We start from the raw sequence: 24,485 nt of genomic DNA, 5'->3' as shown, positions 1-24,485 counted from the left end.
AACAAGTGCATCATAAACAAGCACATGATGGCCACTAGAAAACAGATTAGCTCAGTACGAACACAAAATGTAAAAGATTGTATCACAAGCTAGATTACATCGAAATGATCTCTGATTTAACCCAAAAAAAAGATCAAAAGACCAGATGCACATTCAAAATGTAAAAGGGAGGAGAAAAGGTTAGAAAAGGTTCAAAGTTTGTATAAAATACAAGGCATACACTTGTACTTTGCTGGCTTGTTGCATCGCCAAGAGGCGTCAAGATTGCTGTACATGTCATGGAATAATGAATCAAAGCACTATAGTATTGCTTTCCTCCCTGATTGGGGCGCAGAATCACGATCACAATCTTTAAAGCCCTTCCTAAACTGGAACAGACTTGGGAATAAAAATCTATTGCTATATCATGAAATAAACCTTTCAAATTGGACTTTGATATTCGGATCACATGTACCTCCACCAAAACAACAATAATGTTGCCCTTGGAATAACTCCTCCTTTTCAGTCTTCCCAAGTAAAGAACTGCAGAAAATACAATCGAAGTAGACATCTCACAGTATATAGATGATTCAACTAGAGGACTAACCAATCCCAAATAGACAAGTATCTGGCTGTACGCGTGTAGCTTTACAAGCCGCAATCCTAGGAGCAAGCACAAAGTATATTTAAACAAGCAAATGCTTCTATGATCTCTAGGAAATTTTTGTTAGCTCATAAAGCATCTACTGCTAAAATAATTTGGTGCCAGAGAGCCCCACAGCTCATAATTGTATTACGATCTAGTGTGGAGTTTATCATTTTGTCCCTTCTTTTTACCAGAAGTACCGAAGCACTTTTTAGATATACATTTGGAAATATGTTCCTTTTTAGTTTGGATAAATACAGATGATAGCTGACGCCTGCAGTGGGAATCTGTGGTTTTCCGTTCTTTGCGTATAGAGGACAAATCTTCTTTGGCCCTGCACCAATATATGTTAGAATCTCCAATCAGCACACCACCCTTGAATCTTGATCCCCTTCTATTAGTGACCACTGAGGTTAGACCTGTTGCTTACCTTCTAGTGGTCTGGCTTATGGCCCCATAACCAACATGGACTGGTTCCACCAACAGCCTTCATAGAATGTGTAAGCTATCAGCAATAATCACAACATGTACCACTAATGCTTTTGTACAATCCTAAAATCTACTATGATTTTAGGATTGTACATGATAGACAGTTTGAGAATCAAGGGTACAGGTGATTAGTAGTTCAATACGGAAAAACAGCCTTCCTCAGTCCCTCCCCACCTTGCATACTACCCATGGTATTGTGAAAGGGAGAGGATTTGATACTAAGGAATCTGTCTCAAGCTGCGTAATCACCCATACAAGTTGACTTTAATATGGAGGCGGGTCTGGTTGGATTCCTGCATGGCGTGGCTGGGCCCCCCAGTGAGAGCGAAAGATTCTAACAAATAAAGAAAATAAAAATGCAGTGGTGGCCCCATAAGCTTTGTTGTTGCTACGAGCCTACGGCAAAACCAGAAAAAGAAGGGCAAAACAAAACCAAGGCAGAGACAAACCAAGGCAGGCCAAGCAAAGCAAAATTTGTAGTTTTCCTTTCCATCTTACAGCAGCAGGATCCAGATGCCTATGGATTTGAATGGTGGGAGGTGTTCTGGTGAAGCACCCAAACTTTTCTAGAGCTTAGCGACTCGGTGGAAGCTAGGAAGAGGAGAGGAGGCCGGCCCTCTTTTTGATGACAACAAGGGAGGGAGGCGTGTGATTAAAAACAGTGAGCTACTTTACTACCTCTCTATCAATCTCTTCCTTTGCTCCCTTTCTGCTGAAAAAGATGTGTTCTCTCCTGGTACCCTTATGGTTTCCTTGAGCTACTACCCAATGGTTTCCTTGCCCAAGATGTGCATGGACATGGAGCTGTGCTTCTTGATCCCGAGCAGGAGTGGAGAAGTGTTGTGACTTGCGTGCTCAAGCGTGCTCTTGTTATCGTTTTCCAAAGACTATATTTTCCAGGGCTGTGATCGTTGTTACTGATGCAGTGCAGTGGTGATGAACCATGTGATCAGATTCTGAAGGGAGCTTTACCTGCATGGAAGGGGGAGACCCCCAGCTGCCCAGCGTCTCCCTGGCACGCACCCCCTCCGAAGGCGCGGCGGCCGTCGACTTGGACCTCCTCGAGCAGCTGCTGTCCGGTGACAACGCCTGGCTCGACGTGGCGTCACGCTCGCCGAACTCGCTGGCTTCTCCTCCACCAACCTTCTTCGCGGCTGATGCAACAACAGCCACCACCGCGACGCCGGCCGCGAGCACCTGGTGGATTCAAACGGGCGGCGCGAGCCCCTACTCCGTCCGGGAGCGGTTCAGCCAGGCGCTGTCCTACATCAGCGAGACGCAGAGAGAAGGCGACGTCCTCGTGCAGCTGTGGGTGCCGGTCAAGGGCGACGACGGGAAGCTGGTGCTGACGACGAGCGAGCAGCCGTTCACGCTCGACCACCGCTCCGACAGCCTCATCCGGTTCAGGGAGGTGTCCACCACGTTCCAGTTCTCGGCCGACGTCGCGCCGTCGGGGACCTCGCCGGGGCTGCCGGGGAGGGTGTTCATCGGCAGGCTCCCGGAGTGGTCGCCGGACGTCCGGTACTTCACCAGCTACGAGTACCCCAGGGTCAGCCATGCACAGTACCTCGACGTCCACGGCACCATGGGTTTGCCGGTGTTCGAGAAGGGGAGCTATTCCTGCTTGGGCGTCATCGAGCTGATCATGACCAGGCAGAAGCTCAACTTCACCTCTGAGCTCAACACCATCTGCAGTGCTCTCCAGGTATGATGCCTCAATCCCACTGTCCCTGAAATTTCAGAAAACCAGCAGTATAATATGCAAGTGTGTTATGAGATCAAATCACCAGCTTAGTGCAGAAAAAAAAGCGCAGTCTGGGCTTTCAATACCTACATGACAATTATCGCAGTAGGAAATGATTGAGTGTTTCCAGGTCTGGGCTTTCCTAATGACAGTGCTCTTTGCAGGCAGTTAATCTGAGAAGCACAGAAGTTTCAAGCATTCCACGCATAAAGGTGAGCAGCAAAAAAAAAATCTACTCATATTGTTTTACAGCTTTGGGTTTTGGCAAGTTAGAACTAAAAAGCTTAGTACAATAGTACCTGCATATACCAAATGATAATAGACAGCAATCCAACACTTACTGTTGGCATTATTACTGTTAAAATTGCTTTTTTTCAGAAAGTAATTGTCAATCTACCAACTCAAACATAAAAGTAAGAGTAGATAAAGACACAGACAGAAAACGAGGATACTTACATCTTCTCATGACTTCATGGCCACTCTTGTTGATTATCGACCAGTTCAGCAGTGCTTCCTACAAAGATGCTCTACCAGAGATATTGGAAGTCCTGAGAGCAGCCTGCCTCTCCCACAAGCTGCCATTAGCTCAGACCTGGGTAACATGTGCTCAACAAGGGAAACGGGGCAGCCGACACTCCGACGAGAACTACCGGTACTGCATCTCCACCATTGATGAAGCATGCTTTGTGAATGAAGCCAAGATGCAGGGCTTCCATGAGGCCTGCTCCGAGCACCACCTGCTGCGCGGGCAGGGGGTGGCAGGGAAGGCCTTCATCACAAATCAGCCATGCTTCCTGCCGGACATTGGATCCTCAACTAAATTGGACTACCCATTGTCTCACCATGCTAAGATCTTCAACTTAAAAGGTGCAGTGGCGATCCGGTTGCGGTGCACGCGCACTGGGACAGCAGACTTTGTGCTGGAATTCTTTCTGCCAACAGAATGTGAAGCACTGGAGGAGCAGAAAGCAGTGCTGGACTCCTTGTCAGGCACCATGCGAAGTGTTTGCCAAACTCTACGTGTGGTCACCGACAAGGAGATGGAAGACGAGGCGATGCTGGAAATGAACGAGCTGAACTCGTTTACTCCTCAGGGGAAGAACAAAATTGAGTTGTCCTTGGGAGACAACTCAACAGATCATAGAGGGGAGGCATCTTGGACAAGTCTAGCAGAAACTTCACAACAAGAATCAGAGTTAGCTGCATTGCGAATGCATGGAATGTTATCACCTGGAGGGCAGGGTCCATCTCTAGCTGGTGTTCAGACAACTGCAGAAGGCAGCAAAACAAAAAGGCGTACAAAGGCGGAGAAGACCGTGAGCTTGCAGGTTCTTCGACAGTACTTCGCTGGTAGCCTGAAGGATGCAGCAAGGAGCCTTGGAGGTAAGTAGATAACAAGTCATCAGATAAATGCAAGATTCAGCTATGAATATTTTACTGCCTCAGTAAATACCATCAGTCATTTAAACATAGCAGCACAAGCCATGGAACCAGCATGCTAAACTGATTGATCAATAGAAAATGTTATCTTCCCTAAGAAAGTCAACCATCACATGCATCTTATAATCAGAAGATGAACATTCTTATCACCATTGTCGTGATCTGTGTTTCATTTCCCACGTATAGTATACCACCAGGCCCATATATGGAAAACGCATGAACATGAAGAGATATAATGCAAGTATAGCACAGCAGAAAGTCAACTTTATGGTTTTTGGCTGGTTGAGCAGACAGTGTATATAGCCTAGAATTGATCAGTCTCTCTTACGGTCTCATTCATTGCTTACAGATAAAAAGCAATTTGACATAACAAAACACTCAGCTGTATAGCAGCGTTTGAAATGTTTAATATGTTGATCTCATGTCACACCCGGTTTTAAGACTCAAACCGAATGTAAACTACATGTATTCTAATATCAAATTACATACACGTAGTGATGTCATAAGTGAGTAGTAGACATAATATCCATTATTACCATTACTTTATTGCATCAATGACCCAAAGGTCTAAAAGAAGATTAGACAACAGCAAAAAATAAATTTAGCACGACGCTCAACTCCACAGGTAATCGATTGAAAAGTCATCTGCTTAGAACTCAGCTCCATTTTATAGGAAGTCCCCGTAGTCTTCACCTTCTGAGCAGCAACAAGATTATGGAGGAGAGAGTAAGCGTGAGTATATAAAATACTTAACAAGTGTGAAAAAATTATGACATGTGGGCCAAAAGTCAAGATAGGCTTAACTCAAAGTTTTATTTGCATAAACGCCATTTTATTAGTAAAACAGTTATTAAAAACAACTTATTTCTATGTGAATGATTTCTTAAGATAAGAGTCAAGGTTACAACCACCTTGCTCCATAACCAAGGTTACAATCACCTCTAACAAAGCTAACTGGAATTACAGTTCCCACCACTGTGATCCACCAAATCCAACCCAAAACCAATCCGAGAACCACCCGACTAATCATGTGAGGAGTCCATATCGCTCATAACCATGAGCACGGCTGATATATCAGTTTTCACTCTGCAGAGGTCATGCACTTTACCCACAAGACGTGTCCTCCTTTTTACCCGTGTCGATTAAACACTTACACACTTCCAAGGTGTGCGGCTAAGATTACACTGCAAAGCCTTTCCAACGCCTCTCTCAGCACATGTTGACCCACTGAGGTTTCACCGCTGTACATAAGTGGAGTTCCACCCCAAAAGCCCCCTCTTGCGCTTTACGGTTCCAGGAAGTATACCCTTCTATCCCCGTACCACCAAATGATCTTCACAATGCTGAGAGAAAAGCGAATTACTGAGCTAGGCCCGTCCCATACCAGACTTGTAATTATACTGTTTTCACGGGTGATCGCTCAACAAACCGATCCTTAACATGATCTGGGCAAGACCACTATCAACCTAACAACAAGGTAATAATCAAATATCTGAAAGCCAACAATTCTACCTGGAACACATCCACAGGTCAACCAACATGCCAACTTGCCCAGACCCTACTATCTTAGACTAAGCACCTTTACCAAAGTTCATCATTACTAACCAAAACATAATTGTCTATGCTACCCATGAGCCAGCTCAACTAAGCAGTTCATCATTACTAACCAAAACATAATTGTCTATGCTACCCATGAGCCAACTCAACTAAGCACATTCTACCCATAACACGAAAACCAATCTACGGCTATGAGGAAGATTGAGGAAAACTAGTAAACCCTAACAATGGGATAACATATTTAGCAAGCATGCAATTTATAGAACAAATATTTTCCAAAAGTATGTGCAATATGTTCATAACACTTGCCTTCTCCGTTGAGTTGCTTGAAATCCCCGAAGTCTTGATCCTGGATACTCTCAAACGCCTCCGAAACAAACTCGTCTACAAACGAGCAACCAAGCATCACTAAGAACAGACACTTAGCAAAGCAAATACATAAAATAAACACTGGAACAAGCTAGAGCACAATTTCATGAAGATTTATATGCAAGAATCACCCAAATCAGAGCAACGAAGCAAAAACTACGGCTAAACGAATTTCTAAGCAACTAAAAACGACAAAATTATTTTCTGGAATTAAACCTAATTTTTAAAAGGCCTAAAATGTTTATTTAAAATTTTGTAGAATTATTTTATAGCATAAAACTGATTAAAACAATTTTATGAAATTTATTTGTATTTTTCTAGAAATAAAACAAATTAAAAATATTTATTTTATCAAATAATTCATTTTAAATATTATCATAATTAATATATATTTTCTAAACTATTTTCCAAAATAAAAACATTTATTCTATCCTTAAAACTATTTTTAGAAATAAAACAGAATTGAAAACCTATTAAAAACATATTAAATAATTATATAAAGCATTTTCTATTTTTTGGAATTTTTCTAATAAATAAACCTATTTTCGGAATATTCAAATTATCGGGAATTATTTTTCTAAAGGAAAATTGAGTTTATTACGCAATCGCTGACATCACTGGCTGAAAGGGCTGCTTACTTGGCGGGAAAACATTGACTGGACCGCCACGCAGGACAAAAACATCTACGTGGCCGCAGCGGCCACGAGGCATGCTGACTAGGCAACAGAGCTGATGGGGTACTTCATTAAATCGGAGCCATTGATCTTGGATCGGACGGCTAAGATCGCCTAATGTGAAGGGATATGTTTCCTCCAATTCTAGCCGAAAACTAAGATCGAACAGCAAAGGAGCGACCTACCTTGGCTCCAGCGCGGGAAGTCGACGGCGACGAGCGGGCGCAGCGGGAGATGGTCGGAGAAGGGCAAAGATGTCGCTGCGGCGCTCAGGAGACGACAGTGAATGGTGGAGGAGGTCGAGCTGATGACGACGAACTCGTTTGAAGGGTCGTGGGACGTCGGGGAAGACCAGAGCAGCTCGGCGATGACGGGCTTCAACGGCGGACGATCGGCAGCCTCGGGAGCTCGGCCACGATGGCGGAACTCGACGGCGATCGGTCGTGGACGACGAGGTCCGGACGGAGGATGGCATCGAGCACTTGGGCGGTGTCGGGGAGGCTTAGAGAGGTCCGGCGACAATGACGGGGTGTAGTGGAGCTTCGGTGGAAGCGCGAAAGCTCTCTGGTGAGGGAAACTCGACGGGGAAAGGGGTTTTGAGCGAGGCATGGTGCAAGGAGGCTCGACCAAGTGTTTGATTTGGGTTTTAAAGAGGGAAGAGGGTGATTCGAGCTGGCCGGCGAGGAATAATGATAGCGGCGGCAAAATTGGGCTCGGTTTTCTCTTTTCTCGTCCACTTTCCTTCGCGAAATCAATCCGGCTTGACGACCTTCTTCATTGCGGCGTCGGTTTCCAAATGAGCGTGGCCTCCTCCCTTTACTCAAGCACGGAATCGACAGGTTTCCAACAGGCGGACGGCAAAGGAGGGAATTTGGTGTGTGTGTGGGGGGGGGGGGGGGGGGGGAGCTGACAGACGGGACCCACATGGCAGCGACAAGGAGAGAGACAGAGAGAAAACAAAGGAGAGGAAGAAAATGGTGCGACATCTCACCCTTAAGCCCATAAACTAACTTATCATAATGGCATGACAGTACACGTAGGAAAACACACTTTCCAAAAATAAGCACATAAACTAAGTTATCATAATGGTATGCTTTGTAGCTTCCCAGAAATAGAATAGATGGTTTTGGAGCTTCATGAGTCAACATAGGTAAAATTATTTCTTCCAGACAAAAGAGGGCATGCAGCATCCTCATCATGTGTACATTGCATCTCCAGATTGTGATATCATTTTTTATTACAGTATCAGTATGCTTATATATGTGTTGGATCTACTGGCAAATATACTCACCACTTTTTTCCCCCACAGTGTGCCCTACAACCCTCAAAAGAATATGCAGGCAGCATGGTATAACCCGCTGGCCATCACGAAAGATCAAGAAGGTAGACCACTCTCTAAGAAAGCTTCAACAAATCATTGATTCAGTTCATGGAGCAGAGACACCTTTTCAGCTCAACACCCTGTACAAGGATCTCACAAACACCTCCATGTCATCTGACAACAATTTGTCAGGAAGTGTCACGGTCCCTCCAACTAATCAAAGCAATCTTAGCGACTTTGACAAGCACCAACACAAGTCAAGAACCAATGTGCCATCAACTTCACACACACACTCTTCATGCAGCCACAATTCTGATTCAAGCCCCTCCTGCAGTGGTGGAGCGACAAAGACAAAACATGCGCCACATACTGTAATTGATCTGATGGCGTCAGGAAATCCTGTAAAACACAGCCCTATTCAGACTCTGCAAACAGAAAACACTTCATTATATGAGCATTTCTCAGTTCATGAGGCACCGATAGATCTTCTACAGGATGTTACTGGAAAGGCTAATGGTGGACAGCACTCTTCTCGAAGCCCATCATCCCCCAGGCAGAATGCAGATGCAAATATGAGAGTAAAGGCCACATTTGGCTCAGAAAAGGTGAGATTCAGATTGAAGTCCGAGTGCGACTTTCATGAACTGATGCATGAGATAGCAAAACGTTTGAGTATATTAGACACAAGTTCGTTGGTTTTAAAGTACTTGGATGATGATTCAGAGTGGGTTTTAATGACATGTGATGCAGATTTACAAGAGTGCCTTCATGTATACAAACTAGCAGATATGGAAACAATCAAAATTTCAGTTCATCTAGCTGCTAGTCCAGCTACAAGGGTCACTACTGGTCACAATGGGCTTTCATGAAGACAGTATGAGCCTCACCACTTTATGGGATTTGATCAGAAATCTACCAGCTACAGGGAGGCGGGGAAACTGAAAGTCCACGTTTGCAGCATGTGCTTGGTACCACCTGGACCCTGTCCTGCTGTTAGATGGATTAGTCTTCAATCTGTTGCTCAGGTTGGAAACTGATGATCAAATTAGAGTACTTGACTATGGGAAAGTCAATTCTAGGAATTAGGATAAACCGAAGAAAGTAAGAATTGCTTGTAAATACTCTCACCGATGCACGTGAAACTCTGAAAGAAAATGCAGTTGATTGGGTTGATAGGGTGAAGTATGTATAAATCAAGTTCGCTATAACTCTCCAAGTATATTTTGATTCTTGGGATACCGATACGAATAACCCTAATTGCTGCTTTCAGATTATTGATCATCTACAGCCATCCCTTAAGAGGACATTAAAGCATTCCTTCCTCGCTTCAGTAACCAGCATGCTCTCCTGTTCAATGGACATGAAGCTCTGCTCCTGAAAAATGAAAATGCAATTTTCTGCAGCAATTATTCAGGATTAGTTCTAGAAATTGGAGGATAGGATACTTATTTTGTTCAATTTGTTTGTCCTTCTAGAAAAAAAAAATGTACGGTACACTCATACCACATGATGGGCCTCTTTGGAAAGAATGTCTGCTGCTGTAGACACTACAGATTGTTTTTCCTTAATAAGCTTTTACTTTCTGAACTGTTTGGTATGCCAAGTATCAATATACAATTTAGATTATGTCACCACTATAATAACTTGCACATGAAAGCAACTAATGCCATTATTACATAAAAAATGCAACTGGTTCCAACAAATTAATTCAAGTTAATAGGTAACCATTTTATTTTCATGTTGCCCATGCTGATGATCCAAAGTACACAGCAACCAGAATACTGTGTATGTAGTGCAGTAAATGAAACATACAAGGGTAGATGAAGTGTACCATATTTGTGCACACCACACAGATCAAGCAACGATCTACAGGTTAGATGCTCTCACTAAGACATTGTTCATATCAGATATATGCTTCTACATGAGATACCAGCATGGTCAAATAATGTAGAAGCAACATCATGCCATATCATATCACGCATATCTCAAATGCAGCGACTAATAAATTGATTCTAGAATTGATACGACAATTCAGAATATAAAAGTACGAGGCAAGCAACCAGGTGACTATATCAGTAGCAACAATTAAAAAAGAGATTGTAAATAGATTTGCTAGTGCATTTGTCTTTTGCTGCTTAATTAGCCCTCTTCTCATGCCCTCAAGGATCTCTCCTGTTCCCAGAAGTCAAGATTCTTACCCAAGAAATAATACTACTGGTTTTCACCTTAGTAGTTAAGACATGTTAAACTTCTGTGCCACTCACTAAAGCTTATCATACGTATCTTCCGAAATCACCAGCCCAAACATCACTAGCACTGACAAACTGACAGTCTAGAGTTTCAACTTCTTCCAAACCAGGATATCTATAACAAAATTTCAGCACCTCTGGTACCTGACAACATAGAGTTGCTGGTCAAGTTTAAGGCGAGGGATCCAACATTGTACATTCGAACCATTCTCAATATTTCTAGCAGACTCACTTGGTTATTTCTACGAAGTAACTGTGAATATGCTGTTTCTCTTCTGAGCAACAAAGCTCCCAGTCATTGTCCTTGAAAACAGCATGCTTCCTCGTAAACAAAATGGATGTAGTAACGAACTAACAATGCCACAAGAAAAATCACATGCTCAACTCCATTTAGCTGTATACTGCATACCTTAAAGCCTGAATACCAATCTAACTATGTTTCAACGTTCAAGATGCAGATGTTTATTGAGATATCAATTGAAGTGCCCAATTGTACTTGAAGTTGTATCGACAGAAGTGAAAACACTCCTGTGATCCACTAGAAAAAGCAAGAAAGAGCAACAGAAAAGCAATGGTTTCATCAAATGTTGATATGATTTCTATGAATGAACTTTGTCTATTTCTTAAATGAGGGTAACTGAAAAAGATGTATTCAGATCTGAGACCGTTTCAGGTATAAGCTGAGTCGTATCTCTGAGTTACTCTCAACACAAGCCACATATAATATGCTGCCTTATTTGTCCCCCCTGAGCCTTGGCAGTGATTTATTGTAACAAATGTACCTTAATGAAATATGAGGATTTAGTCAGAAGAGAGAAACGAATTCAAAATATACTGATATAAGAAGAGCAGTTAAGAGTGTTGGTTTATGAATACAAGATGGCGTTCAACCAAGCATACACAGCTAGCAACCATCTTATAGGTGGCACCAAGCTACTAGAAGCATTAACAAAAACATGGAAATCAGGGCTCTGGCAATTGCTCATCAGTATACAATAGTCATACTCCTAGACAGAATATAAAAATGAGGACTAGCAGTTATGAAAAGCATAAGATAGATCTAACATTCAGAAACAGTTATCTATTTCTTGTCTGAATGACCATTTTCTCAACGGGTCATAGTAGCCAAACCAGGGGCATTGTTCATAACCAATAAGCTTAGTAATCACAGAAACAACTACAGTGACAACGAGACGAAGTATGTGACAAGAATTAGTCATTAGTTAGCTTGTTAAGTTTCAAGAGGCTATGATACAAACACTAAGCAGTTGATCACGTTAGGTCTCTTACAAAAACACAAGAATGCCAGGACCATGTACTGAAGCTTAGTCGTCGTCCTCGTCACTCTCGTCGCTGAAGTAGCCTTTCTTCTTCTCCTTCCTCGCCACCTTCGCCTCCTCCTTCCCAACCGCCTTCTCCGCCTCTCCCCTTGTGTCCACCACCGACGCCCACCTATCGTCCTCGAACGTAGCGGCGGCATCCTCGTCGTCCGAGTGCCACGAAGCCCCGCCCCCGCGAGCGCCGCCACGGCCGGAACCAGCGCCGCCGCGGCGCGACTTCTTGGACGGCGCGGGCCTCTCGCGGGGCCCCAGCTGGTTGCGGGGGCACTCGTAGGAGAGGTGCCCCTCCTCGCCGCACTCGTAGCGTCGCGACTTGTCACTGTAGTCGCGGCGGCGGATGAACTCGGCGGCGCGGCCGTTGTCGGAGGCGATGGAAGCGGAGAGGGTGCGCCCGTTGAGCACCTTACCGCGCATCTCGGCCGCCGCCGCGGCGGCGTCCTCGGTTGGACACGGCCGAAGCGGGAGAATAGGGGGTGGAGGTCGGAGTTGGTGAGCGCGTAGTCCAGGTTGGACACGTACACCGTCGACTTGGACTGCGCGAGGCCGCCCGAGCCCCCGCCGCCGCCCCTGGATTTGCCACCTCCCGCGGACGCGGCGGCGGCGGCGGCGGATGGGAGCGGGTAGCGGTAGAGGAAGCTGTCGTCCTCTCCGTCGGAGTCGGAGCCTTGCCGCCGCCGGCGAGCATTTTGCCTGCGGCTCGTATTCTTCTTTCGAGTTTTTTTATTTTTATATTTTCTAACATTAATATTCAAATAAATAGTGAACATTGTTTCGTAAAAACACTGTTTACCTAAAATTCTAAAAGTTTTTGTTCGTATGTGCAACCCATTTTTTGGATTCGATAAAAATCATATGCAAAATTTAAACTAAAATTCTTAAAAAAGATTGTTTTTATAATTGTTAATAATTGTTAGGGTTCAAATAAATTTCCAAAAATCTAAAAAAAAAATCACTAATATTCATCTTATATGATAGACTAATTTCTAAAATTATTTTCAGCCCTAGACTATATGGTTAAAAAGTGAGTTTTTGTAATACTCTATTCACATGAAATGGTATAAATGCATATAAATAGGGTATTACAAAGTAACTTATTTTTTCACCGTATAACATAGTGTTAAAAATAATTTTGAAAATTAATCCATCACATAATATTAATATTAGTGAATTTTTTCAAATTTTTAAAAATGTATTTGGAACACTAACCATTGTTAAAAGTTATAAAAAGTAGCATTCTTTGTAGAATTTTAGTTTAAATTCTACACATAATTTTTAGTGCATCTAATAAAAATGGATTATACATAAATTATGAAACACATAAAAAAATTAAGATTTTTAGAGCAACAGAAGATCACAAATTTATATAAAAAAAATTAGAGAGAAAAATATTATTGTGATTTCGACAAAACACTGTTCCCACCAGGCACTATCAGAGCTGTTCACACGAGGTAACCGGCCCATTAGAGAGCTGCTAGCCACGGTAGACTAATCGCCTCACGAGAGGATGGTAATTGTTTATTTTTATAATTTTTTTTATCAAGATCTATTTATTTACATATTAATATTAAAAAAATATATTAGAAAAACTCTTCTTCTTTCCCCTTGTCAGATGTCAATGGAATTTTCGTTTGGGCTCTGTATGTTATGTTGGGCCTACATGAAAATGGGCCGTTCAAAGATGCGACTATATATGGCCCAAATCCTGTTTACAGCTCAGCCCATTATCACCATCTATCTGCTAATGCCCCTCCGTTGCAGGGTTAATCTCTACTAAATAAAACATAAATCGATTTTCGCATCACATATTTCTTTACTCTTCCCATATCTAATAAAAACTTCTAAAATTCAAATAATTTACTTACTTATGTCACCCACCCTATTTCTCTAGTTTCTCTGCCTCTTACCCGCTACAGACACAGGACACGTGTTTACTAATAAAAATAAAAAAAATAAGAGAAAATTTAGCATATAATCTCTTCTAATTTTTTTAGTTTCCATTTAAAATAACACTACAGCATCGCTCTCATAGCGCATTCACATCTCTATACCTTGAGTTTGCTGACTGTTCATCTCTTTTTGCTTTTTCCTCGGACAAGTCTGCTAACCAGTATTGAGGCATTTAGTTTTGTTGAGCTGCAGGAATCAAAACTTCGGTGGCAGATGTTGATACTGGGATTGTCACAGTGGTTGGGAAGGTCAACAGAGATCTGCCACTGGCTGAAGCGGAAGACAACGAAGAATGTCAAAGTTGTCCATCCTGATTCTCCAATTGAGAATCACAAACAGGTACTTCTTGTAATCTTTGTCTAATAGAGCATAATGAATGGCAACATGATGTCCTTGATTTTCCATATGAATGTCATCCCATATGTTCTTTGATATCCCCTGAAAATGTGTTATGCCAACAAGGATAGTATAAAGTGTGTGCTTACCAAAAGGGCAATGTGTGACACAGATCAAAGCGCATGACACAAGTTTAAAAGACATTGAACTTCAAAACCGTGTCAAAAAATTGACTCATCTTCAGGACCAAACACTGAACCTGAACAAAAAAAATTTCAAGAAAACAGGCCTCCCCAGCTTTATAAAGCCAAAGCGATTTCTGAACAATTAACCTTATTCTAACAATCCAGGGAGTAACACAGATCCTACTTTTACCATGATTTTCATAACTGAAACTAAAACTTATACTTGCTTGCAGAAAATGATATTGGTTCTAGGAAGCAGTTCAAAAACTGGGGACACTACACCCTCAGCTCGACCATTACAAGATGAGATATCCTGGGCTCTAGTACCATCAGTAGTTCAACCATATCATGGGAACCTACAGTTGATTGAGGAGAAGATCAAGGGCCTCGAGAAGGTCAGGGATGAGCTGAAGATCAAGAACCTGGAGAACGAGCTGATTGCAGTCAAGCGTGAGCTCAAACAGTCAAGGAAAGTGGTCGACAGCAGTAAGAAGGCTCTGCTAGATAGCGCTTTGAATCAGTTCATAGCATATAAGAACCTAGAGGCACTGAGTCCCCATGTGACAGACTAGCAAGTAAGGCTGTGCTGACCTGTTATATAGTTTTTTTTAACTACAGTATGGTTCATTTGAACTTTTTTGGTGAAGAACTAGTGTAGTGTGATTTGCAGTTTAATTGAGTTTTGCTACCTGGCAAATCTCCATCCCCCTAGAGCAATGATTCTCTTTGACATTTTGGTGAAATTGCTTGTACATTTTTTCCTTTTTTCTAAAAATCTCTATGGTGATTGAATTAAGGAACCACGAAGAGTAAGAAGATATCAGAGTGCCAAATCACACATAAGTTTCAGCAGTGATCTTGCCACATACAGACGAAACTATGACATGCCTCTATAGATGATAGTATCAACTAACTGAGCTGAAAACTAGAGCTATTGAAGCAACATGGAACAAGACATTACAATCAACGCACTCAAATTTTACATTGAGAAGCAGGGAACAAACTATATTTCAACACAGAGAAAACTATGATTGCCTCTACAGTTTAGATGATACTGTGGCCAATCAGCTTGAGGCTGACAACTAGAGCTATTGAGGCGATATCAAACAGGACATTACATTAAAATCACTCAAAAAAATTAACATTATTTTGGCCTCTTACACACTGATGAGGATGTGAAAAGGCAAATTTTGTAAAATGTGAAAGAAATTTTTTCAAAGTCAATATGTTGTTTTGTTTATTCATTATGCAATTATAGTAATTCAAACAGTCTAATATGTGAATAAGCAAATATTAAGATCAAATAAGCAACTGAATTGATTTGTCCAAACGTAATATAGAAATTATGATGTGTTCTGAATAATGTGTGTTGTCCATATATGTGATGTTCTTAATCTTTATGATGTGCATATATTTTTGTTGAAGTTCTGAATAATATGTGATCAATATTCTGAGCAATATATCAATATGTGATATGTAAATAATGTATGTGATGTTGTTTAATTTGTGAAAGGCAGCCCATAAAAATTACTTATAGGGGAAATAGTTGCACAGACGATTTTTTTTTTTAAAAAAAAAGCCCAATCTGAGTTACTTTACACATACAAGTTTCAATAAAAAACCATATGTGACTCTTACTACTCACAAACAATTTTTTATAAAATACGTATGCGACCTTTATTACTCATAGACGGTTTTATAGAAAATCTATTTGTATGTATCTTTATTATAGATGAAATTGTAACCGTCTGTAACAAGATCGATATCACATACACTTTTACAGAGATGAAACATATAATCATCTGTGATAGGGTTTAAAAATCTTTTGTAATATCCTTTTCTGAGGTAGTAGATATCTTTTTCTACAGTAGTGTAAGAATCTGATGCGTTCTTCTTCTTTTTTTCTAAAAAATACTATCATTTATTATCTCTTCACAAGTCGACCGCGAGATTAGCATTGCCGAGTCCGAGGACACTACGGACTGGGACTGCTGCCCGTGTCCATGTCCGAGTAACGTTTCCTGTGTGTTTGAAAGCTGAATCGGATCTGACATCCGAAACCGAGTCAGCCAAACTGTGGAGACGCAGATTGACTAGATATAGGCACGAGGCGTGAAACCAAATCAAGGCAGACAAGGCACAGCGAGTCGACCTTCTTTATCGAGACGGCTCGGAAGGCAGATCGAGGCGGCGCGCGGCAGTACAACGTTAGCTGCAGCACGTCGGAGCTCGATCGGCTGTCCATCGCATGATCGCAACCACGAGCGGCGCGGCGGAGATGGAGCCGGCGGCGGAGGACATGGACTTGGCCGAGGAGATGTTGCAGCGCGTGTCGTCTAAGGGGCACATCGCGATGAGCCTGGTTTTAGTGTGCATGGCCGTCCTCATCGCCCAGCGGGTCGCCCTCAACCCGGCCCTAACCGCCTGCTTCGCCGTCGTCCTGGCTGTCCCCTCCTCCTTCTGCTGGGACGTGTACGTGCGCAAGCTGCGTGCTGCCGGCTTCGACTTGGAGTAGTTGGCGGCAACGCCAAGGACGGCATGCATGCGTCCTCGTCCCTAGCTAGCTCGATCTTTACGATGAGATAGATAGATTCATAGATAGATGGTAAACTGCCTGCAATTTAATTTTCACTCATTTTGTCTCGCAAATCAAAGATGCATGTACAGTTAATGTGTGACTCCGGTGTTGGTGAGATCCCTCGTCTCCAGCTGAGAAATGCGCACTTTATCTGTGCCACGCACGTTACTCCTTGCTTGTCGCTCTTGCAAAGCGCAACGTGCTCTGCGTCGCTCGTCCTCGCGGGGATGTATCTTCTCAACTCTGCACACGATTTATTTGTCAATATAGCGGGGAGGAAACCGGCAATCTCTCACATGATGAGCAAACTATGGCACGATTCCATGCTCGGTCAAATCTGCGACCAGTAATAACACTGAACTCCTGAATGATCTATACAGATGGTTCCCCTGTGGTTTTTCTACACATCAGAATCGTTGAATTCCAACTGCAACTTACCGCTGTTGTTACAACCCTCTACCAACAAATCCACCTACACATCTATGCATGCTATCATCCTAAAGTAACTACGCAATTACACAACAGGCTCACAGGTGTAGCACCAGTCACGGTGCGGCGGATCAACAGCGACTGTAACCCTCCAACGTTAAGGTTGGTGGGTGCCAAGCCACTGGCAGGATGCAGCTAAGGCCCTTGTCGCTTGGTGCCAATGACGACGGCCATGACTGGAAGCAAAGCGATCCAAATGTCAAGTTGATAACGTTGAGCTCAGGTCTCCACTCGCTACTCAATCAGCCGTATGTGTCTGCATCTGATTCACCACAAGCTGCGCCGCAGGTGGGAATATCATTGGTCCTAAAAAGAGGTAAATTGGTTTTAAGGGTTGCAAACTTTGAACCAAAACGAACATGAGACATGGACGATTAGACCAACAAGTGAAATTATGAGTCTAGCTTAGCACCAGGAACAGCATTGAAACCATTAACATTTTGCTGCATGGCTGGGTGTTCGTGAAGATTATGGTTGCCCTTCATCTCCACACCATGTTCACCTCGATTTATTGAAATCTGTGGTATTGATCCACACTGCTGGCTCGCTAATGCTTGAGGGTCGATCCTCCGAGCAGTGCTGGTAGAAGCATATGACACAGCATGTGTCTGGGATCCCACCAAATGGCTTGCGCTGGCAGAACAGTCCTCAGTGGCAAGATTGATAACAGTTGGATGCTCACTTGATGCTGCTATATTGCTTGGTGGTGCCATTGCTGTTGAGAATGAAGCTAGTAAAGGTGGCTGAAATGTGCCTGGTGCTTCGCCATCTCCTACCCACCCACGACCAAACTTTGTTCCAGGAGGGAGGCTTCGTTCAATTCGTCTTGATGCGATTTCCCAACCAACAGGACCAAGTTGCGCAGCAAAACGTGCCAGGCTGCGGGAATAGGACTGCTGGAGCTGAACCCCAACCTGATAAAAAAATATTGTGTTAAAGTGCGGGTGATCATGTCTTGCTATTTGCTAATGTTAATTGAAGACTTAATTATATTAATATATCATCAACTACTTAGAGGACAGAACTTGGATTGGACACTCAACTGGTACTAGCAGCTTCCTCGTCCCATTGTACGAGGACGACACCGGCAGTTCATATATTGAACTGGATGGTTGAGTCTCATAATATGTGCTTCGACGACTATCTTCCATCAGAGGTGGATTCTTCCCAACTTTTGCCGACCATTTACTCCCGTAACCTGGAACAAAGGTGAACCATCAAAGAAGGTTATGAGAAAAATGAGTAGTCGGATTGGGCGGAAGTCCTTGGTTTAGTGAATGCTCACTCAACGTTCAACTATTCAAAAGACACTTTTGAAAAAAATAAGGAAAAAACCTGAGTAATCTTCAATTCTCTCCGATTTCCCATCGCCAGACCAATTGTGCTCATTTCTTAGATTGGCAAAAGAAGCTCTCAGTACATCTGCAATCATCGCTTTATCCATTACCCTCCGTGACAGATCAAGTTCTGACTGTGCATGACGCCCACTATTTGCAGCAGTAGCAAGTGTTGCACCAGAAAAGTCTGCAGTAGCACGTTCTGCTGGTGGCCTCCCAACTTTTTGTTTGACATTGTTCTTGTTTGGAGGCCTGCCCCTGCGAAGTTGTGGCTTTGGTTCTGGTTCCGGCTCGGGTTCCGGCTCTGGTTCACTAGCATCACTATCTTGCCTGAGATTCTCAAAGTCTTTTTTAGCAATCTCTTGAATTGCTCGTGCCTATAATACATGGCATATGGATGTTAAATACGCACCAAAATTAATGATGTTATACAAAGACCATAACAAGTAGGCTTAACGTTTGACCTGTCGATAGTATATTGTATCTGGTGAGTTGTAGCACATTGCATTTGAGCTTATCAAGAAGATATCATCCTGTACATTGAAAGTTCAGGTCATATTGAATGATGATAAAAGTATAAGGCACGAATTGCATTGAAAGCAACAAGAAATGTTCACATTAGAATAGGCTTTAAGAATGAAAGACCTTTTGAAAAATATTTTGCTTGTGACATTCTAGCACGACTGCATGAGTAAGAAGTAATGCATTCAACATGCAACGAAAACTTTGCACAAAGTACAATTTGCCTCTTTTACTAAACACCGACACAACAGTACTCCAAAGTGAGCCAATAGCGAATTGATTCTAAATCGATGTTGCTTGCGTTAGTGATAGTTCTATGGAGAGGAAGGAAACAAGCAAATGGAGGGCATTGTTTGATTGCTTGGCCAAAAGTTTGCCGGTCTTGGTATTCATGATCTCAAGACACTCGGTTGGACGTTGAGAATACGTTGGTTATGGATGCAAAAAAACGCAGCCAGACAAGCCTTGGGTTGCTTTCATTGTGCCCGTTCATGCTAATGTCAAGGCGTTCTTCTCCATCTCGATAGTTTCCAGGGTGGGCAATGGCTGCAACACCTTGTTTTGGACTGACAGGTGGCTTCACGGAAAGGCAATCGCGGATGTTGCCCCTCATTTGTTCGCCCTTGTTCCCAAGCGGCGGGCCAACAAGCGCACTATCCAGGAGGCCATGACGTATCACCGCTAGGTTCAGGATATTCGAGGTGCTCTTACTGTTGCAGCTCCTGCAGAGTACCTTGATGTATGGGATTTATTAACTGATGTCGTCTTACAGCCGAACATCCAAGATGAACATCGATGGAGGCATTCAGAATCAGGCCAATATTCAGCAAAAATCGGCTTATAACTCCTTCAATGGGGCCATCCTTTTCGAGTCGTGGAAACTCATATGGAAGTCCTGGGCTCCGAAGTGGTGTCAATTTTTTCTCTGGTTAGCAGTTCACAATCGTTGTTGGACGGCAGATCGTTTAGCTCGTAGGGGATTGCCGCATCCAGAGCGTTGTCCACTATGCGACCAGGAAGATGAATCTATTCAATATATCTTGATCTCCTGTGTTTTCTCGCGACAAGTCTGGTTCTTCTTATTTAGGCGGTTTGGTCTCCTTGACCTCTCGCCACAACCTGAAGATATGATGTTCAATGATTGGTGGGTTATTTATGGGTTAAGATAAATAAGAGGGTCGCTAATCCATTGAAGTGAGGCCTCAACTCGCTGGTTAGTCTTGGGGCTTGGCTGATTTGAAAACACCGCAATGACTGCGTGTTCAACGGTGCAACACCAAATGTTCAAAGGGTCTTATGTCTAGCCGGTGAAGAAGCTCAACTCTGGAGTTTGGCCAGGGCTAGAAGTATCGTACAGCTAGCTGCGGGTTAATCCTTGCGCTAATGAGTTTCATGATCGTTTTGTACTATTTGTGGCGCGTCTGTAACTCGTTGTGATGGGTGTGTGTGGGTGTGTTGTACTCTAAAACCTTCTTTCTTAATGCAATGATACGCAGCTCTCTTGCGTATTCGAGAAAAAAAAATGCTCAATGAAAATGCAAATCTGTGATGTTGGTGGCAAACTGGCAGTATATATAGATCAGATCATTCTCATGTGGTAAAAGCCGGTGTGAGATGAGTAACTTCATTAGCTAGAATCTTAAAAGTGGTAGCATAAAGCATAAAATTCATGTCCACGCATCACAAAAACTCAATTCATCTCGATTTAACAAGTGTCAGCCTCATCATTCAAACAACAGAAAAATTCACCTGAGGTTCAACATACTTTACACCAATTCATGAGTTAGCACTTTAGCAGCAATGTGACATTTCTGTTTTCAGGTATAATTTCTTTAAGGGTACAACTATTGTTGTCTAAAGTGGGCTCTGAATTTCTGTAGACCAAACATCTATTGTTGTCTAATGTACCATCTTCCAACGTATTACTTGAATATGAATTGCAAAACGGAAGGATGTAAGCTATTCCTTTCCTTTTTCAAATAACGAGCTTTGCTAAATTGCAAGTGTTCAACCCAAAGTAACATAAGTAGTGCACTGCTGCATGGATACAATTATTGTGTATCTAGAACTTCGAAATTCATAGGTAATATTTTAGCTTTTTACTGAATATCGTGCACAGTCCATCTCAGTGGTTTCATGTTCATCTGTCGCTTAACAGCAGATTCTTCCATTAAATAATCTTTTCCATTTAAAAAATATAAATTTATGGTTTTGATAGTGTAATGTGCACTTATTTCTACAGAAGAGTTCATATATTTTTCTAACAGAACTACAGAAGGAATACTATTCTCAGTGCTTCTTCCTAGTTTTTTGTACTAGAACCATAAATACTATCAGCTGCCTTAGATGATCTCATGCAAGTACGACTTGGTGGCCAAATGACATATATCACAGTGTTCTAATCTCTAATGTATAAAATCATCTCTATTTTTGTTTGTTGAACATGCTGCTAAGCTCACAACCATACATTGCAGCAAATAAAAAGTGGCTTTGCATATCTCAGATTGTTTGAGAGTTTCTTTTAGGCACATCAACAGGACAAATGTACAAAGTATATACAATTTAAACTCAGCCAGGCAGTTGAAACACAAAAACCAAATAAATCTTGCCCAAGGAATAATTAGGTTGCATAGCACCATCAAAGAAATCCAGACAGGATAAAGACACGCTTGGTAATCCAAATAGTTGTGCCTAGCACAACTCCATGCCAGTAATTTTATATCTACATGTCATTCTCACTGCATTTAGAAACAAATAAAACATACAAAGGAAAGTGTCAAAGGTGAAACAGGTGTTTTCTTTCTTCTGTGTTTTTTTTTACATATTTTAAACACAGTAACTTCAAATTTTTAGGGTTGAAATGCATATGCGGAGCAAATCAAGACAAACAGCACTGGATAGGTCATTGAATGCAAACACAGTCTTGGTCATACTTTTTGCTATTAGAACTCCTGTGATAGAACTGGTAAGATAAATCCTGGGCATCAGTGCTTCACTCGAAATGACACCAACCAGACTAACCTTGATTTAGAGTTTACCTTTAAAATAAATTTGTTAAGTGCATTTGCATGATAAAATGTATTTGTTGCAACACTCTTGAAAGGTTCAGATAGCGAAGAAAAAACGGTGTGGAGATACGAGATCTTGTACACAAGGAGCACTATCAAAGACAGTACCTAGCACTAGCAGCAAAATACACAGACTTCCATTGAACTATTTGCGGTAGTGTTTCAACATCCCTGGGCAGAAGTCCATGAAAGTGAATATCTGCTCCTAAAATGCGCAGTGCATTGTGCACCAGTGTAGAACAGGAGACTCCAAAGGCAACAGTACAAAGAGTTTGTGACCAAGCTGGAGGATGGCAATATTATGAACTGCTGGGACTGTAATAAGAATCTAGAACATGTCTATTAAGTAGGTAAAAACAGCATCAGCAAGGAAACCACATAGCTGCAGAAGAGGCTGATAAGATGAGTAATCCAGAAGATATTGCAAACTAAGATAACAAAGTTAAAGATTCAAGCTTTCAGAATAAAGTGTGACAGCTTGTTATTACCTACCAAACACACTCAATTTGCTGCCTGGTTGAAGGAAAATTTAAACAAAACGGGAAAAAGCAAAGCAGCAATCAAACAAACCAAAATCTAAAACCCACCTCAAATTGCTCCAGGTTAGAATATGCCCCCTTATCGAGCTTCTTCCGTATTGTCGAAAAATCCATTGGATGCTTGATAATATCATGATAGTCAGGCAGCTGGCCATAAATGCACATTAGCAGGTAAATCGGTCAGCTTCTAAAATCAAAAGCAAGAAAACCAAACATATAGCATCATCATCTTCTAAGACACAAACCTCTTCGGGATCAACAGGGTCCGAGAATACACCATACGTGTCCTTCCTGCAAGAAACCAGGAAACCCACCTCAGATCTGAGGTATTGCTTCTGAGAATGAACGAATTGAGGGAAGAACAAGCAGCGAGCACAGCAACTCACTTCTGCAGCCTATCAAGGATGAAGAGCAACAACTTTTTGTTCGGCAGAGGTGTTGTGGGCCCGGAATCTGACGGCTCTGTCGAATGAACACATCCACCCACGAACAGCACAATCAGAGGCAGGAGCATTAATCAAACACGAAAAATTGGGAATGCATCCAACACTAAGAGAATTAAAAATGGCATCTTTGTGCACATTTGTCCAGGTATTTTTTTTGCTTCCGGAACTCTGAAGAGTAAATGCCACAGAGCAAGGAGCACCAACCTTCACACCCATCCGTCGCTTTCCTCGTCTTTTCTCCCTGCAGCAGCAACAGAGGAAAAGAGAATTAAAACAAAACATCCAAAATAAATTCTTTAGAAGAATCAAAAACCCGGAGTAGAAAAAAGCACCAGAAAAGGTGGGGCTTTTGTTTACCAGCGCCAGTTACCAAGTACAGATCTAATGACGGCGCGAAATGCAGCGAAATTTGGCGCGAGAAGCAGACAAAAACACCCCGAAAAGGGCACGTCTTTAAAAGCTTCGAACAGGGGCGTTTAAAAAAATTGCGCCAATAATTGCGACGACAAGCCGATGCGAGGGTTAAGGTTTAGGAATCTCCCAAATGATTGGGAGAGCTCAGGTAGAGCTGAGCTGGGTTGACCACTGCGCCTCGCGGATAAATAGATAAATAAATGCGGCCTTTTCATGCCTAAAATAGCAAAGAAATTTCCTCGGGCGGCGCGCAGCTTCGCAGATCCGTACGCGTCCGGAGGCCAGAGGCCCCAAATTAGGCAAATTCCGCGCTAATTCGACCGAATTGTTGAGGATTCGACTCAGATCGGGGATGGCGTCGGGTTAGACAGAGCGCGAGGGGAGGGGTGGGGTGCCCACCTTGGCTGATTCGTCGTGGAGGCCCATGACGAGGCGGAGCTTCTTCTCCCGGCGGCCGGAGCCGGAGGCGGGCACATCCCCCTCGTCGGCGGAGCCGGGGTCGGGGTTCCGGCGGGTGGAGCGGCGCGGCTGGGGCTCCTCCTGCAGCTTCTCGAGGCGGAGGCTGCGCTTCTGGAGGTCGAGGAGCGAGGGCCGGCCCTTCTTCTTCCGGCGTTTCGGCGGAGGCGCCGACATCGCCGAGGACCTCGCCGGTGGCGCTTGCTGCTTGCCCATTCCCGGCGAGCAGTGCCCCCCTTCTTTTTTTTTTCTTTTGCCCCCGCTTTTGTGCGGCGCGTTGGGTTTGCGTTGCGTGTTGGGGGGTGGAGGCCGCGGGTGGGTAGACTTTCCGGTGCGTTTCCTTCCCGTTTTCTCTCACTT

At 42.9% G+C, this 24,485-nt stretch overlaps 2 protein-coding genes and 2 pseudogenes across 2 annotated transcripts; 2 read left to right on the top strand and 2 right to left on the bottom strand.

Moving 5' to 3' along the window:
• Positions 1–1,782: 1,782 nt before the first annotated feature.
• LOC133901298 (protein NLP1-like) lies at positions 1,783–9,805 on the top strand. Its single transcript, XM_062342608.1, is given in 5 exon segments — positions 1,783–2,059; positions 2,062–2,819; positions 3,023–3,070; positions 3,359–4,241; positions 8,208–9,805. Coding segments are annotated over 5 exon segments (2,595 nt in total). The 5' UTR covers positions 1,783–2,034; the 3' UTR covers positions 9,089–9,805.
• A 36-nt stretch (positions 9,806–9,841) lies between these two features.
• LOC133902294 (U11/U12 small nuclear ribonucleoprotein 31 kDa protein-like) lies at positions 9,842–12,575 on the bottom strand (annotated as a pseudogene).
• An 877-nt stretch (positions 12,576–13,452) lies between these two features.
• LOC133902293 (uncharacterized) lies at positions 13,453–14,848 on the top strand (annotated as a pseudogene).
• A 2,306-nt stretch (positions 14,849–17,154) lies between these two features.
• LOC133901627 (uncharacterized) lies at positions 17,155–24,485 on the bottom strand. Its single transcript, XM_062343046.1, has 10 exons — positions 24,069–24,485; positions 23,460–23,496; positions 23,196–23,271; positions 23,055–23,100; positions 22,858–22,956; positions 19,145–19,213; positions 18,679–19,057; positions 18,387–18,541; positions 17,756–18,257; positions 17,155–17,649 (listed from the first exon to the last, which is right to left on the bottom strand). Exons 1-10 carry the CDS (start codon positions 24,339–24,341, stop codon positions 17,582–17,584), a joined length of 1,704 nt encoding a protein of 567 aa, XP_062199030.1. The 5' UTR covers positions 24,342–24,485; the 3' UTR covers positions 17,155–17,581.

This window comes from Phragmites australis, chromosome 20 (genome assembly GCF_958298935.1).
Source record: "Phragmites australis chromosome 20, lpPhrAust1.1, whole genome shotgun sequence".
Lineage (NCBI taxonomy): Eukaryota > Viridiplantae > Streptophyta > Magnoliopsida > Poales > Poaceae > Phragmites > Phragmites australis.
This window is presented reverse-complemented; position numbering and strand designations above follow the sequence as displayed.